At 39.9% G+C, this 16,376-nt stretch overlaps 1 protein-coding gene across 3 annotated transcripts in view; it reads left to right on the top strand.

Moving 5' to 3' along the window:
* Positions 1-12,840, top strand: part of SNX10 (sorting nexin 10) — a 69,452-nt gene extending 56,612 nt beyond the window's left edge. For all 3 annotated transcript variants that reach the window (XM_024755077.1, XM_024755075.1, XM_024755076.1), the window contains exons 4-7: positions 2,834-2,934; positions 3,506-3,604; positions 10,346-10,558; positions 11,005-12,840. In XM_024755077.1, coding sequence (XP_024610845.1) covers positions 2,834-2,934; positions 3,506-3,604; positions 10,346-10,558; positions 11,005-11,086 — 495 coding nt within the window. In that variant the 3' untranslated portion in view covers positions 11,087-12,840. The remainder of the gene's footprint in view (positions 1-2,833; positions 2,935-3,505; positions 3,605-10,345; positions 10,559-11,004) is intronic.
* Positions 12,841-16,376: the final 3,536 nt, after the last annotated feature.

Raw genomic sequence — 16,376 nt, forward strand, 5'->3', positions numbered from 1 at the left:
GCTTTTGTTTTTTTTTTTTTTTTTTTTTTTGCGGTACGCGGGCCTCTCACCGCTGTGGCCTCTCCCGCTGCGAAGCACAGGCTCCGGACGCGCAGGCCCAGCGGCCATGGCTCACGGGCCCAGCCATGCCGCGGCATGTGGGATCTTCCCGGACCGGGGCACGAACCCGTGTCCCCTGCATCGGCAGGCGGACTCCCAACCACTGCACCACCAGGGAAGCCCATGCCTTGTATTTTGATTTTGTTTTCGTTTTACTCATGAGGTCACACCAGATATGCATTCTGTGTGGAAAATTATAACACAAGTATGTAAGACTAAGCATTTGAAAACGAAATGAAATTCTTTAGTTGCCTTTTGACTCCCTCTAAAAGATTTGTGGGTCCTTATGACACACTTTATAAGTAGGCATGAAATTTAATTATCTTCAGGGAGTTAATGAAAGTATAGATCCTTCTCTTCTACATAAATAACATGATGTGAATTCAGAAATGTCCATCTAAAACCAGAAATAGTGGGTTCCACGCATGTTATTTGGTGGCGGCTCTGGTGTTTCTCTGAGATGCTTATAAACTGACGATGAATAAATGTTCTTGGCTTGATAGATAGCAGAAGCAAGCAACTAGATTTAGAGGAACTTGATAAATTAGTGATCTCAGTGTAGCCTGATCCTGAAGAGGCTTCTACCTATTGTTGTACGATTAGGAATGGGTGGGGAGACTGGAGAGTTCTTGTTACCCTCATTTAGATGCTGTACCCATAGAGCTTTGCAGGTAGAGAAGCTGGTGTTTAACGCACTTAAATTAACCTCAAGGGAAATGGTACCAGGCAACTCCGAAGTTGTAGCATTTACTTGGAATTTTACACTAGTGGACTGTCGAGGTGGGTAGTCCTTCATATATCCTCTCCTGAGCTTGTCCTGCAAATGAAGAACTTATAGATAGACCTCTGTCTGGTGTGAGCACCAGACGGATCTCCAGTTATTGCATGCACAGTGATTCTGAGCAGAGAAATGAAAGGCAGTTGAACTGAACTCCACCTCTGCCTGAGGTTCAAGAGGCCCTGCAGTGGCCTGGTCCTCTCTGGGGAGAGAGCACTGAGCGGATACTCACCCAGGCCTTGTTAGGGCACGAATTCTGGAGTAAACGGCCTGCTGCCTGAGTCCCTAAGGGTCACGTTAGAGGGAGGCCCTGTGCTTTGAAATCCACACACACAACATTATTATTATTTTTTTATAAATTTATTTTACTTATTTATTTATGGCTGCGTTGGGTTCGTTGCTGTGTGCAGGCTTTCTCTGGTTGTGGGGAGCAGGGCCTACTCTTCGTTGCAGTGCACAGGCTTCTCATTGCGGTGGCTTCTCTTGTTGCGGAGCACAGGCTCTAGGCACACGGGCTTTGGTAGTTGTGGCACACGGGCTTAGTTGCTCCGCGGCATGTGGGATCTTCCCGGACCAGGGCTCGAACCCGTGTCCCCTGCACTGGCAGGCGGATTCTCAACCACTGCGCCACCAGGGAAGTCCCACAACGTTAGTGTTGTGCCACAGACTCCATCCAGTGCGTTTGCTGCCATATCATCCATGGCAGGATTTAGGCCAATAAGTATTTTGGGGGCAAGTCTCTTGACCTCTCTGCATCCTGAGGTTCTTTGAATTTTAGGAAGTTCGGGAATACCAGGAACTGTGCCATACATTTCATGGGAACGGTTAGGAACTAATGTACACCATCCCTGACACTTTCCAAGGAAAAACAGCGGCTGGGTGCTCATTAAGTGGTAGGTTGATAACAGTTTTTGAGATGATATAAATCTTGGGGGCAAAAAAAATTCCCATTTGGCAGTGTAAAGATTATAAAATAGAATTTTGAAATTAATAGGTAGAATAGAGATCTTCTTACAAAACCAACAGACAAATAAGCCAGTCTCTGGTTTTACAGAAAGGAGAAACACACATATTTACCAGCCTTGTGTTTACCCAAAGGAGAAGCATTGCTGTTTTGCTTTGGGTAGGGACTCTGAGGGTGGCTTTTTCTAAGTTTGCCTTAAGGTAGCTGGAAGGAAACCAATGTCCAGTAACTAATAATACTATTAAGAGATAACATTTGCCATGTGCATATTACAACAACCCTGTGAAATTGGGATGTACTATTTCATCCCCATTTTACCATTCAGGGAACTGGAGTTGAAGTGACTTGCCTTATAGCAGAGCCAGGACTGGAATTTGGGTCCTCCATGCACATACTCGTCCTGTGCACCACATGTCTCTTTTTACTTGATCACGCTTCCTTGAACATCTAAGTAGAGAAGAGAAATGCTGATCTCTTGTTTAAAAGTGATTTCAGGATTCTGGGTAATTTGTGTGATCTGTGGCGATGACCATATCAAGGACACAACAGCTTCTGCGATGTCATGTGAAGGACCAAGAGAAGGTGTTTCTAATCCCCAAAGGCTTCTCCACGGATGGATGGATGGGGCTGAATGCAGTGGATGACCCTGAGCTCTTATTGGTCATTTATTCTTCAGGATTTGTTTAATGTTTATGATTTGTCTCTGAAGGGAGTGCTAATAGGTGAGCAGGAAGCTACTTCAGGACTCAGGGAAGGGCAGGGTCATGCCTTGCCCCAGGACAACACTGCTCATTTATGTCACCCCAGCTGTCTTCATGGATGCTATATTGGTGGGTTATGTGTACTATTTGAGTCTTGCATAAATGCAAATGTATTTTTGATTTTTAAAATCCTACTTTAGATGAATATTGGGGGGCATATAGGGAGTTATAGATATAAGAAAAGCATTTTTTCCTTAAGTGAAACTTATATTTTTTGTTTTCTTTAAACAGACCAATAGCATGTGTTTTACAATGAAAACATCCTGTGTACGAAGAAGATATAGAGAATTTGTGTGGCTGAGGCAGAGACTCCAAAGTAATGCATTACTGGTGTAAGTGATTTAAAGAGTATATTGAGGAGACCTTATTATTATATTCAGTGTTTTAAAATTTGACATGCCACTATATATAAAATAAACAACAGTGCTTTACTGTATAGCACAGGGAACTATATTCAATATCTTGTAATAACCTATAATGGAAAAGAATCTGAAAAACAATGGAAAACACCTGAAACTAACACAGTATTGTAAATCAACTATACTTCAATTAAAAAATTGACATGTATTAAGATATATAAAATATGAAGGATTTCTTAGGCTTTCTTGATCGCAATATATAGCTTTAGTTAGTTTTTTTTTGACTACTGCATCTGAATTCAAAATTTATCACTTGAATTATACCGACTTGTATGAGTATTGACCACGGAAGGCCTCAAAAATGTTTTTTTTGTTTAAGTTAATTGATTTTCTCACACCCTTATTATATCATGTAACCATATAACATGTATGTAATAGTTGTGTGGTAATTATCATGCACAATTTGCTTTCATCTTGAGGGATTTCTGTAACGAAACCACCATAATTGGATGATTAAAAGCATTTTTTTTTCCTTTCTCCTAAGACAACTGCCAGAACTTCCATCTAAAAACCTATTTTTCAACATGAACAATCGCCAGCATGTAGATCAACGCCGTCAGGGTTTGGAAGATTTCCTCCGAAAGTAAGTGTGCAGAAACGTTTGCAGCCAGACGGGAGATAAGAGCACAGTGCTTTGCAAGAGTTGAGTGTCCTGCGATCAAGTCGGGGACAATGTTTCTGTTTCTAAAATGCGGGTGATCTGCTCTGGTGGGACTCTCAGTAGTTCATTTCCTATATTAGAGCACCATCTTGTGGCTCACATCACACAGTGCATATCCGGGACCAAACTTTCCAGAAAGAAAACAATAAACTAATTGAATCAGATAATAAATATATACTCCCTTAAGCTATAAAGCAGAGCCAAATTGCTAGGGAGTTTAGCTGACAAGAGTAAAATTTGCCAGGAAACAAATGTGCCTTATTAAAAAGGCACTTCTTAGAAATTCTCTTTATTTACAACATTTAGGATCAACAGACCGAAATCAGCTGTACGATGGGCTGCTAATACCCTTCTGAGCGCCTCTAAATGAATAGCTTAATGATACTCTTTGGAGAGAATGTTTATAAGGGAGTATTAATTGGTGTTTGAATAGTCTCAGTGGGTTATTAACTCTGGGGTACTTGGTGATGGTTGGTACTGCAGTGAAAGTGACTTGAATTCACACTGCTATAATTCCCCTTTTTTTCCACTCTGGAATGCTGGAATACCTACCTATCCCATGGGACAACACAGTGGTTTGCACACAGACCCTATGGCCAGACTGCCTGAGTTCAAATCCTGCTTCTCCTACTTATTAGCTGGGGACTTGGGCAAGTCTTTTACCTCCTCTGTGCCTGTGTTTGCCCATCTATAAAATGGGGTAATAATAGTATCTACTTCATAAGGTTGTCGAGAGGATTCAATCAGTGAATGAATGTAAAGCACTCACAACACACTGACATATAATGTGTGGTATCCAAGTATCGGCCATTATTTTAATGTACTTAAATGAAATAGCTTTGAGCTAATTTTTCTATTTTGCTATTTTGTAGATAAGGAAATAGGATGAGTCCTATGACCACTAGTTAGTGGCGGGGCCCAGTCTCCTGAACTGTCTTTTTCTACTAGCTTCAGGATCTGAAGCCGTCTCCTTTTGAGTTTCCTACACAGTAACTTTGAGCTAGCCTGAAATAATATACTGCCCTCTCCCCATATGGCTCACTCATCAAGGGTTTGGGTATTAAGTATCCACATGAATATTAACATTTATTTCTATTAGATTGATATCATGCTTTTCCTTTGAGGGGGTCATGGAGGCATACAGAAACATCCAAGATTATAAATTGAGGGAGGGTCGGAAGAGAAAAAGAAGTCAGAGGAATAAAAATGACAAGAGACCAGAAGAATTGATTAACCGAGCCAAGTTCTCAGAAAACCTCACACTGGTGTTCTTTGGGGTATCATAGGCATGGCAAAGACCAAGTCAAATTTCTTCTGCCCTTTCCCTTTGGGGATAGCTCCAATTTTAATTGTCTGTATGGGACCCAGGTGGCTAATGGCCTCTCCCTTAAGACGTGGTCCCCGCAGCCAGGTTTGCAGAGTGGCTTGTCGCTCCAGATGCTGCTCAGGGAAGCTGCAGACTGGCCATCGCCAGTGAGACCTGGACAGAGCTAGTCAAATCCTGCAGTCCCCAGAAGTGTTGTGGAGCTACATGTTTTTGGTAGAGAAATCTCCTTATTTGAGATCAAAGGCCAGTCCGTGTCTCTATATTTATGTTGCTGGTTAAGTGCAGGGCATGTGTTTTTCGACCAGGAGTCACTTCATTGTTTTAAACATGACCTTTCCTTGCACAATTGGTCAACCAGATTCATGCCAGAGTGAGAGTCACTGGGCTGCAGAGGGGCTGTGCTTAGTTACTCTAGGTTGTTTGGGCGTGCCGTGTCATTTGGCAGTTTGCTGGTGGAATCTGATGCAGAGGTCATAATGGAAAGTGTCGTGGGTCAGGGGCTTGAGGAACTGGGTTCCAGGTCTCCTGTGAATCTTGGCTCCTGAGTGTTTTCTGACTCTTCGACCTTGGAAAAGTCACCTCATTCCTGTGAGCCTTGGTTTGCTAGAAAGAATGCAATAATGTAACACATGTATTGCCGACCTCATGGGTAGTTAATTCATTCAGAGAATGGCTTGGAAAGGACTCTGCAAACCTATTTATTAAGTGACTACTTTGGACCAGGCTGGGTACTGGGGATATAGGACTGCACAAGATGGACACATATCCTTGACCTCTTGAAGCTTCCATTCTAGTGGGAAGCGACTATATACATAGCAGGGATGGCTAGATTCATTAAAATTGGATCTGGATTACCATGCGGAAGTCAAATCATGAAACGGACACCAAGTTCTCTTGTGATGTTATTTGTTCCATTATGGTCTGTGAACATTAGTCTCCAAGTGATGAGTTTCACGTTAAAAATGAAAGCTGGTGCTTCCACGTGGTTTGAACCTGAAGGAAGTAAGGAGTCTAATACCACACGGTTGGATTCAGTCCTGACCTAAATGCCCTGAATACTGTGACCCTTCCAGTCCTCGCCACCTTCTTTTCTGTGCCCCTCGGATTCTGATTCATGTTCTTTGTCTAGTTTGTGTAGAAATAGCAACCTCGCATGTCTTTGCCCCGGGTACACCCCCTCTGTCACCCCAGCCTAAGCCCACTTTGGCAAACGGGATGTGACGTGCACCTCAGCCAGCCATCTGTGTCCTGACCCCACCTTGCTGTCCTCTGAGGCCCTGATGGTTACCCATTAAGTAGGGCCACCGTTAGTAGCCTGTACCTTGTTTGTAGAGCACTTTCGGAACTTGAGAGGGAAACACGACAGCATTAAAATGTGAAACATGCCTGTGTTGTAGATTTTTAGCAGGTACTTTTAAAACTTGGTTTTTAGGTAAGTTTTGAAGTTATGAACTAAGAGCGCTATATATGTTCAAACCCTTTGAAACCAAAATGCTGCTGTCTCTGTGCGTAGGTGTATGTCTGTAATACAAATGTATATTTTTTCCATTTTAAGGTCATTTGTGAAGTAATGCATCATTAATAGCAAAGTACATATCCAGGCCACTCTTCATAGAGGAATTAGAAAGTTGTTTCTTTGCCAGGATATCAAATAAGAGTAATTTATACTATTTTATTGAACACTGGCTGTGTTTAGCTTTTTACATATTTTATCTCAATACTTACCACGTTAGGAGTCAGGCTTCATCTCAGTTTTATAGACAAGGAAACTATAAGAAAGGTAGAGGCACTATATTAACCCCAGGAACTGGCAGGTTTATAATTAGAACTCTTAAATGCTAGCTAAATTTGGTCAGTATGATTGTGAGATTTTTCAGATATATTCATTTTTCCTCAATCTTGGCTATACTCTCCTTTTTGGGTCTCCCCCCGCCCCCCGGTTACTTTTAAATTGTAAGTCACTTTTACTAATAGTTATGAAAAAAGAAGTTATAGACTAAGTGATAAATTCTGTTGGTAAGTTTCTAACTATGAAATTGGCATTCCTACTAACTTTTTACATTTGATTGCTACCACAAATGGGAGCCAGCTTTCCTTCTTTACTGAATCCACCCCATTAATATAACTACATGTACCTTACAATGTAGACTTTTGTATTACAGTTTTGTATTTCTTAAAAAATTAAGGAATTGAATAAAAAAATTTTTTTTGCAAAAGGATACCATGGAAACACTACAGCTAGTTTTACACACACACACACACAATTTTTATAAGTCTTTGTGTTCAATAGAGGGCACCACAGCACAGATCATGAGTGTCTTCAGTGAAGATTTCTAGGTTTTATTTTTTTCTCATGGTAAGAGGTAAACAGGCTGAATTTTTTTTTCCTACATCAAACGGATAACCTTCCACACGCTGTACAGATGTGTATACATATCATTATATTGGGTTCAGTAGACTCAGGGCATCCTTAGTTAGGTTTTGCATAGCTATATATATTCTCAGCTGAACCAATATATAATACACCTAATAAAATCACGTTGAGGAAAACCAGATTTTCAGCTGTGTTTAATTCAAGGAAAAACAGGTTTTGCTTCGTTTAATTTAAAAGTTGGTACGGAGAAAGGAATAACTTTTGACTTGTGTTGTAAATATCCTTTCAGAAATTCCTTTAAAATTCTAGAGGCTATTTATTGTTCCTTTTATAAAGGCTTGAAAATTGTATACATTTATTTTTATGGAGGCTTATAAAGATGACATTTTATTGACTGTTTTACTAAATACTCTTTATATTAAGTTTGAAGTTGATTTTCTGCTGTTAGATTTGTTGGTGGAAAATGTGGCACAAGTATGACTAAGGTAAAATAAGGTTTAATATTATGATGGCAGTCACAGCACTCTCTGATATATACTAAACCAGATATTACTTAAAATGAACTAATTATGCTCACTGAACCAGATGGGAAAACACTCTAAAAATTCTGTATTTTTAATTTTGGAATGAAATACTGGACTGAAAATAAAAGTCCTAAATACAATAAAAAAGTATTTTTGCTTATTTAAAACTCATACCCATGGAGTACGGTGACATAAATTTAGCCAATCAGACAGAAGCAATTCAAAAAACCTAGACTGTGCCTGGCACATGTTTTTGAACTCAGGGCCTGTGTGGGTGTTCAGATGTTCCCTGAACATCCTTCTCCCAGTTCAGGATTGTGAGCTGGGTGTGCCGGGCTCCCTCTGGCTGTTCACCTGTGTGTCCTCCAGATGGCAGTATTAAGCAGAAAAGAAAACACTGGGAAATGAGTCTAATGCACAGTAAAATTGGAAATTGAATTATAGCTCAAGAAAAAGGACAGTAGCCTTGAGGTGCAGATCAACCTGGACTCCGATCACTTTTGTTTGCTGTACCCATGTGTTAGGTTACTAGCAAGTTAATAACAGTGTGTGACCAGTTCAAGGCTCAGTAGAATTGCTTTAGACATGAAATAAAGCTAAAATGAATTTGTGTCCAATATCATTGGCATTAGTGCTCATTACTTTTGTGGTGTAATGCCTCAAACCATCTAAAATCAGTTTTAAAGATTACCCATTATTTTATAAAGGAAATACATTTCCAGCAGAAACAAAGCAGTAAGTATAATCCTATGAACAGTTACTTGTAACACTGCTGGCAGGAAACCACTGACAAAGGACACAGGAAACACTCCGTTCAAACTTCACAGCAAATGCAAGGTAATATTAATGGCTCGTTGCTATATAAATCTTCTCTTGATTTGAAGCATTCAAAACAAGAGTGGTAAACATTTATAAAGGTAGAAAATAAATCTCAAAGAGTAGTAAAAGGGATTTATTACTTTACTCCTTATACTTGGTAAATTAATCTTTATCATGTGATATGGTCATCTTCTGAGGGCACCCAGGGCAGAGGACATGGAGGGAGTGTAAATATTTAACTGCTTTGCTTGAGACTTTGCCTTTCAAAAAGGTACGAAGGTTTTCCTTTTCCTTTTAGTAGGTCAGTAAAGAGTATTTCTCAAACTACATTTGTAAGCCTATTTGAAGCAAAGAGGACAGCTAGATTTCGGTTTTGATCCTGTGCATTTTTAGATGCTTGCCTTCTTGAAGAAATAATTCTGTTTTATATGGAAGAGAAGGAAATATTCCAGTGACCTTGGATTTTAAGTAAATTAATATGAATGGCCAAAAGAGATTTACTTATCTAATTACTTGTTTAAAAAATGCAGAATATAAAGTAAGTTTCGTTTGGTATGAAATACATACTCTGTTTTTCATAGATCTCTATATGAAAAAAATCCCATGTTGGACAGAATTATACTTGGGTTTCAGTGTTTCAGTTTTGTCTCCTATGTCTGGTCTTAGTGTCTGTGTTATATCATTATCGAGCTATTAATAGAGACTAAATTATCCTATATCAAAATCTTTGCTAAAAAGAGAAAACCAGTTTTTATTTAAATATAAGGGTATTCTTTGACATGCATTTCAGAAAAAGACACATTCACTGCTAATATGAATTGGAGCGTGTGCAGATTCTGCTACAGGGCAGTTTTTCATCCTCCATGCAGTTCTGATGCACCTGCTGAAATTTGTATTCTCTTTGTAAACTTCGATCTTGCGTGTGAGAAGGCTAGTATGTACTTATTACAAAATTATCATACTTTAATTACATATATAGTAAAATTGGCTGGGAGCGATTTTATTTAGGGACTCATTTTAAAATAGATACGTAGTGCTGCTGAAGATTTTGTAGAAATTTCTAGTCAATCTTAAGTATTCAAAAAAGCCACCTCTCAACTGAGCCCTTGTGAACGTGTATTTAAGCATCCTTGTAAAGTTTGAAAATGTAAGACATGCTGAGAAACCTATTGACTTTTCAATATAGTTTTTAATAGTTGCTGAAAGTTTTGATGTTTTATGACAGCCTAGCCAATAAAGATCACAGAATTGACATGCTGGTTGGCAGTAAATTTTTTAAAAGCAGAATAAATTTCTGTGACTATCTAAGCAAAATATTTCCATAATTAATCCACATGGTCATAACAGATGGTTAAATTGAAGAAATGTCCTTGAAGTTATTCTTTTAACAGATGTTCTTAACTATTAGCTTCATGTTTTTACTCACCTAAATTTCCAAATCATCGAATAAAAGTTAACATATGCTTTCATCCCTTTAATAGGCAGAGTCGTAATTGATGCCACGTTTGCCATAGTAGAGAAATTACTTCAGTGGCACATTTCTAATGTTTTTCTCTTTCCCACCCTATAATTTGTCCATCCCCGTCCACTGGTCATGTCTCCTTTTTTCTTTTACATAGGGTCCTACAGAATGCACTTCTGCTTTCAGATAGCAGCCTTCACCTCTTCCTGCAAAGCCATCTGAATTCAGAAGACATCGAGGCATGTGTTTCCGGGCAGACTAAGTACTCCGTAGAAGAAGCAATTCACAAGTTTGCCTTGATGAACAGACGTTTCCCTGAAGAAGAAGAAGAAGGAAAAAAAGAAAATGATATAGATTATGATTCAGAAAGGTATTTCCTTGCATTTTGATTTAATGTCTACGTATTTATATAGCACATATGCGTGTGTATAGATATATACGCACACTCCACTTTTTTGTTGATGTAATACTAAGATAATGAAAAAATTAATTGACTGAGATTTTATTGAGCTGTGACAGCTCATCATAGTAGTCTTCACACACACCTCCACACTGAATTAATGAATGCAGTAGAAATTCAATTATCTGCATTCTGATTATGTGACTTTCATTTAGTCAGACTTGAATTATTCGCGTTTAAATTATCTAGCTAAAAAAATATCCAACTGCACTCCAAATGGCTAATTAAAAGTCCAAATTTCCTGTCTCTCTCTGTGACTGGAGATAATTAAAGTTCTCCTCTGTTACTCAGGCTTTGAGTGTGTTGTGAAAACCAATTTCCTCTTTTTATTATTTTCCCCCTCTCTTCTTTTCCAGTTCATCCTCCGGGGTTGGACATAGTAGTGATGACAGCAGTTCACACGGATGTAAAATGAGCACAGCTCTGCAGGAATCCTGAAAAATAATTCTAATGTTACCATTTTAGGAATAGCAAACTGTGTCCGGTCGTAGAGCAGAAAGCTTGCTAATGATATATTCTTAACTAAAGCTCACTGTCATATTAAGTATTTAAATTCGTAAAGATGTTGTGTTGTTTATTAGTGGTATTTTTATGTTGTCCTGTTTTGGCTAAGCTTCTGTAAAAAGCTAAAAGCCAGTGAATGCAGTATTCTCCTTGATAGGCGCACGCTATTGGTAAAACAAGATCCTGCCCTCAAATGAAATGATTTATATGTTTAAAAAAACCTAGTTGGCTTTATTGTATTTTAAAAGATAGGTAAATAGGTAGCATTTGAAATCCAGATAGAGCATTCCTTCTTGTATCACTGGGGCAGTGTTAGCATAAACACAGCAGGTATGGTCTTAGCCGCTAGGAAGACTTTCAGCACAGACCAGAATGCCTCTCTCAGACAGGCGGCTGGAATTCTGTGGGTACCTCCCCTGCACTGGGAAAACACTTACTTTTGGGGTGGTTGATTGAAATGTTTTAAGAGTGTTTAACCTTTCCAGTATTCTATTTCACACGTAAATGGAAAATGTATCTTATGAATAGAGAGACGTTAAAATTATGTTTACATCTTAGAGAAAAAGCCCAGAGATAGCACTAGTCATTTTGCTTATATTTGCAATATATAGATTCAGAAATACATTTTCATTGTCCAAAAATCAGCTTTAACACATGGTTTCTGGAAACAAACCATTTGTTTTCATTATCTGTGTGTAATTAGAATTATAGGTTCATGATTTATTTTCTGACTTAATGTGCAATTTCTTATCACTAGATACCTTTCAGTGTCAGTGACAGTTGCTTGTTACTTTTTTAAGTTAAAAGTAGGATCTTATAAAAATTAATAAATTTTGCCAATAAATATTCCCATAATTTAGAAAAGGATATGAACTTGCTAATTTCAGAATTAATTATTCATTTTTAAGAAGTCCTTTCTTTTAAGGCATTTGCCTGAGCATCTATAAATGCTTATTTTATGAAGCAGTAATTAAATGTCTTTTTTTTTCTTTTTTTAGTGGCCCAAAGGTTAAATGTCTTAGATAAAGTACATTGAACTTCAAATTTCAGATAAAGCAGCATTTTCTTGAGATAATTGTTCAAGTTTCTTCCTGGTTGAATGGTACAAAATATCTCTGAAATTAACAGGAAGATATTTTTACATAGCTGGTATAACTTGTTGCTTTAATTAAATATTACCTCACCTCATTTTATTTTAACTAGGGGTTTAAAAGTATTATTTAAAGAGTCTTTGAAATGCTTGTAACTAAGAACCAACAGAAAAAATTAAATTTAGAATACGAATGATCTCCTTAATTTCGCCTTTTTGTTTGCTCTAAAACATTATTGAACTTTTCGTAAATATTTTGATTTAAGGTATCTTGGATCTTGTTACTTTGTCATCTAAGACTCATTATTTTAATACGGGGGAAAAAAAGATTTAGCAATTTCTTTTTATCTTGCTAACATGTAAAGTTTGCCATCCAGTCATTTGAGTGTGATCCCTAGGTCCTTGGCAATACGTATTTGCATTCACGTTATTTCTGTTTTACTGCAGTTTTGAAAAGCATATAACGTGCCACCAATCGTCATGTGATTTTCAGATGATGTAACTATAGCTATCAAAATTGATGTTAAGTAATGCCTAATACTGTGATAAGTAAACTTCATGAGATCTTCATTTTCACATTAAACATGAAAAAATCAACTTCAGTTTGTTGGATCGCTTATTTTATACAAGAGAATATATTTCTTCTGTCTTAGATCTAAATTCAGTGTGTCTTGAATGATTAGTAATTTTTAATGAATAATTTTGGTCAAATTTGGTTTCATATTCACTGTAGTTGTGTACATTTAAGGTTTAGCCTTGGTTTGGTTGTTTTGATATCTAAGCACTGGCTTCTTTAAACTGATTTCCTGCAGCTGAAATATTTAAATGAACTTCAGCCCCCAATGGCTTTCTTGTTTTGTTCAAGTCTCTTATTTTTCACCGCCATATTTTTATAAAGCTTTCTTTAGAAAAAGAAAACAATTACTTAAATAACTAAATAGCATAGATGTTTATTTAAAACTATTTTAAATGTAACAAATTTAAAGAATTCTAATCCTGGTTGCTTTATGATTTACATACAAAAAACTGTATTTCCCTGGCTAATTCTTAAAGGGCACACTTATTCACCTATAAAGATAGTTTATGTGTTCTGTTTGAGAACTGGTTTTATATATAACCCAAAGGTGTCAACAATGAAAGTCAATACCTGTTACTTAGGGCTTCTTTTAAAGTCTCACTTGGAAGAAAGTGATTTAAATTCTAGTTAAAATTTCAAGTTTTAAAAATTACTAAGGAAAAACAGAAATGTTAATCTTTAGTTATGTCCCTTAAGATATTAAATATCTTGCAGGAGCTTTTTAAGCCTAGTTCACATTTTACTAAGTAATTAAATACAAACAAGTGATACGCAATAACTTTACTATAGTCTGGTAAAAAAAATAAAATTTCTTTCATGGCTATTAAGAATTTAAACAAATTCATTTATCCTAGCCACAATTACCATTATATCCCAACAGTAAACTGAATGTTGTTTTGAACTCAGTTTATGTTTTTTGGTGCCTTAAGGAGTCATCATTATTGAGCTACTGTGGTACAAATAAGGTTTTCAGTATTTCAGCTATAAAGGAAGACCCTTTTCCATGAAAGGCCTCTAAAATTTTAAGATAAAAATAACAAAAGTTAAAAAAAAACAAACAAAAGTTTATTCTATTTCTAAATAGTTTTCCTCTTAATATTTAAATCACTTAGTTGGTATCCTATGAATACAATGCAGCATCTTTTCAATGTAGGAACAATTTATTTCAATACAATTTTCTGCTTTTGTTTGGAATACAGACCTTTATATACACATATTTTCAAATACACAAAGCTGTCTGAAATTAGTTATTGCAGTTTGACAGTCAAAGCATAGATACAATTTCCTTTGCACATAAAGGTCATAAGAAATGAATACATTTTAGTAGAATGGAGTTCAAAAAGTTTAGGACGTAAATAAGCAACAATTTCTTTAAGTTTGAAGTATTTACAAAGGATTTTGGCTCTATTCTTTGACATATGCAGCTCACAAACGAGTCACCATTGTTCCTTTAAGTCAGGCACAATTGCTCTTCACTCTTGCTGGAAACTCTTCTAGATCATTGTTATGAACAGTGCATCGGACACTATTTTAGCTGCGCAAACTCTGGTAGTGACCCTTTTCTCTTTCTCCAAAATTTCAAAGACTTGTTTTCAAAAGATAGGAAACGAGAAAAAAAATTAAGCTACAGTTTTCTAAGGAATTTAAACTCTGGTCTAAAGAGACTATGCAAATGGTTTATGCCAAAGAGGAAAATACCCTTTCTCGCCCGACGAGAAGTGCAGACGCATCCAAAGCCCCACACCGCTTGTTTTTGCCGCTAGAGGCACAGCACGGGCATAACTTGCGGTTGTTTTTGCTTGTTTCTTACCTCTGGGCCTTCTTTATAGCTCTGCCCCCCACCCCACCGGCGGCGGCGCTCCCGCGGCTGCACCCGGGCCGCCTGTTGGCTGCAGCGCCCGGCCGGCTCGCGCACACTCCCCGCGATGCGGCCAGCACACGCGCGCTCCCGCTGCCTCCCGCCCTGGCCGCTCAGCCTCCGGCGGCGGCGGCGACTGCGTGGCAGGTAGCGAGCCGGTCGGCCTCGGTCCGGTAACCCATGGCAACCGCCCTGGTAACCCATAGCAACTGCGCGGCGGAAAGAAAGGTGGGGGGGAACCCGGGTGGAGGGGGGCAGCGGGTGGTGAGTGGGAACAACAACCGCGAAGAGACAGGATTTACAGCACCGACCTGCAGCGCTCCCTCCCCTGCCCACCTGCCTCGAACGTGGGCACCGCAAGGCCCCCTTCCCAGGGTTAGAGTGACAGCTTGGCGGCTTGAAAAAAATAAATAAAATAATGCAGAGGGGCCTGGGGTGGTGGGTTTGATGCAGGAGGGAGCTTTGAATACCGATGACCCCCTGGGGCCTCCGGGTTCAGTCGTCTCCGGGTCCCCGCTGGTTTGGCAGCGCGCGTGGAGCCGGCCCCCGCCGCTCGGGTGGGTTTCGGGCCTGGCTGGGTCAGGGCGGCCGGGCCGGGGAGACGGCGGCGGCCGTTCTCAGTCTAGGGCTGGACCCGAGTCTTTGTTCTGCAGATGCTCGCGCGGCACTCCGGCCTCCGCCCCGCCGCCCGGCCCGAGAAGGGGCGACGACGCGCCGGCGGCGCGGGTGTGGTTCAGGCCTAGAGCGGCCCCGGAGCGTCCCGGGGTCGCGGCGGGGCTGGGGCCAAGCCCACGCGTTGCGAAAGTTTTATCTGAGCACGCACCGCACACATTAGTCGACCTCTTTCTCCTCTAGTCTCCCCAGAACCCTAAATAAAACCTGCGGGTGGGCGCGCCGTCGCGTTAACCCGTTAATCTGTCTGGGAAGGGAGGGGACCGACGACGCTTGGTGTCGGGACTTGCTCGCCGGGGAAGAAGCGCTTGCCTCTGGGTTCAGAACCGGCCCTAGGTCAGGGTTTAATGTGTGTATGTGGGAGGGTGGGGGACGTATAGGGAGGGACAAGTCCCTCACCCCATCAGGCCTGGAGCCCAGAGGCCGAGCTTCCTTTACCCTGGAAAAAAGCGCGCGGCCAGTGGCGACCCGATGCAAGGCTGCGGGAGGACAGAGGGGGGCGCTGCTGGGCCAGCGCGGTGGCCCGGCGGTCCGCGGCAGAACGCGCCGCCTGGGGTCTGGCTAGCTGTCTGTGTGGTGGCGTGGTGTTAGGGCTCCTAAGTGGAAAGAACCCACGCCTCACACAGCTTTCCGTCGGTGCTTGGGAGCATCATCTGCTCGCTTGTGTATTCGCCGAACACCCAGCCCTCAAAAGGATGATGCAGGAAACACAACCGGAACAGGTTCCATTGGATACAGAGTACCTAGGTACTTAAAAAGTCCACTCCATCAGGAAATGTAGTGTGGTGAAGAGAGATGGCACTGGACGCCTATAGTTCTAGGTCTAAATCTAGCTAGTTGTGATTCCAGGTGCATTTTGATGTTTTAAGAAGGATAAGGCCCGGATAATTTTTGAAGTCCTTTGAGATCTTAATCCTCAATTATTCTCCCTCTGTAGGTGTGTGCCAGTTACAAATACAAATAGCAAAGCCTACACAAAGACCTGCACAAGTATAACATATATTTGTACAAAATATGGTCCTGAAAA

Source organism: Neophocaena asiaeorientalis, unplaced genomic scaffold, assembly GCF_003031525.2.
Source record: "Neophocaena asiaeorientalis asiaeorientalis breed wild unplaced genomic scaffold, Neophocaena_asiaeorientalis_V1.1 scaffold36, whole genome shotgun sequence".
NCBI lineage: Eukaryota > Metazoa > Chordata > Mammalia > Artiodactyla > Phocoenidae > Neophocaena > Neophocaena asiaeorientalis.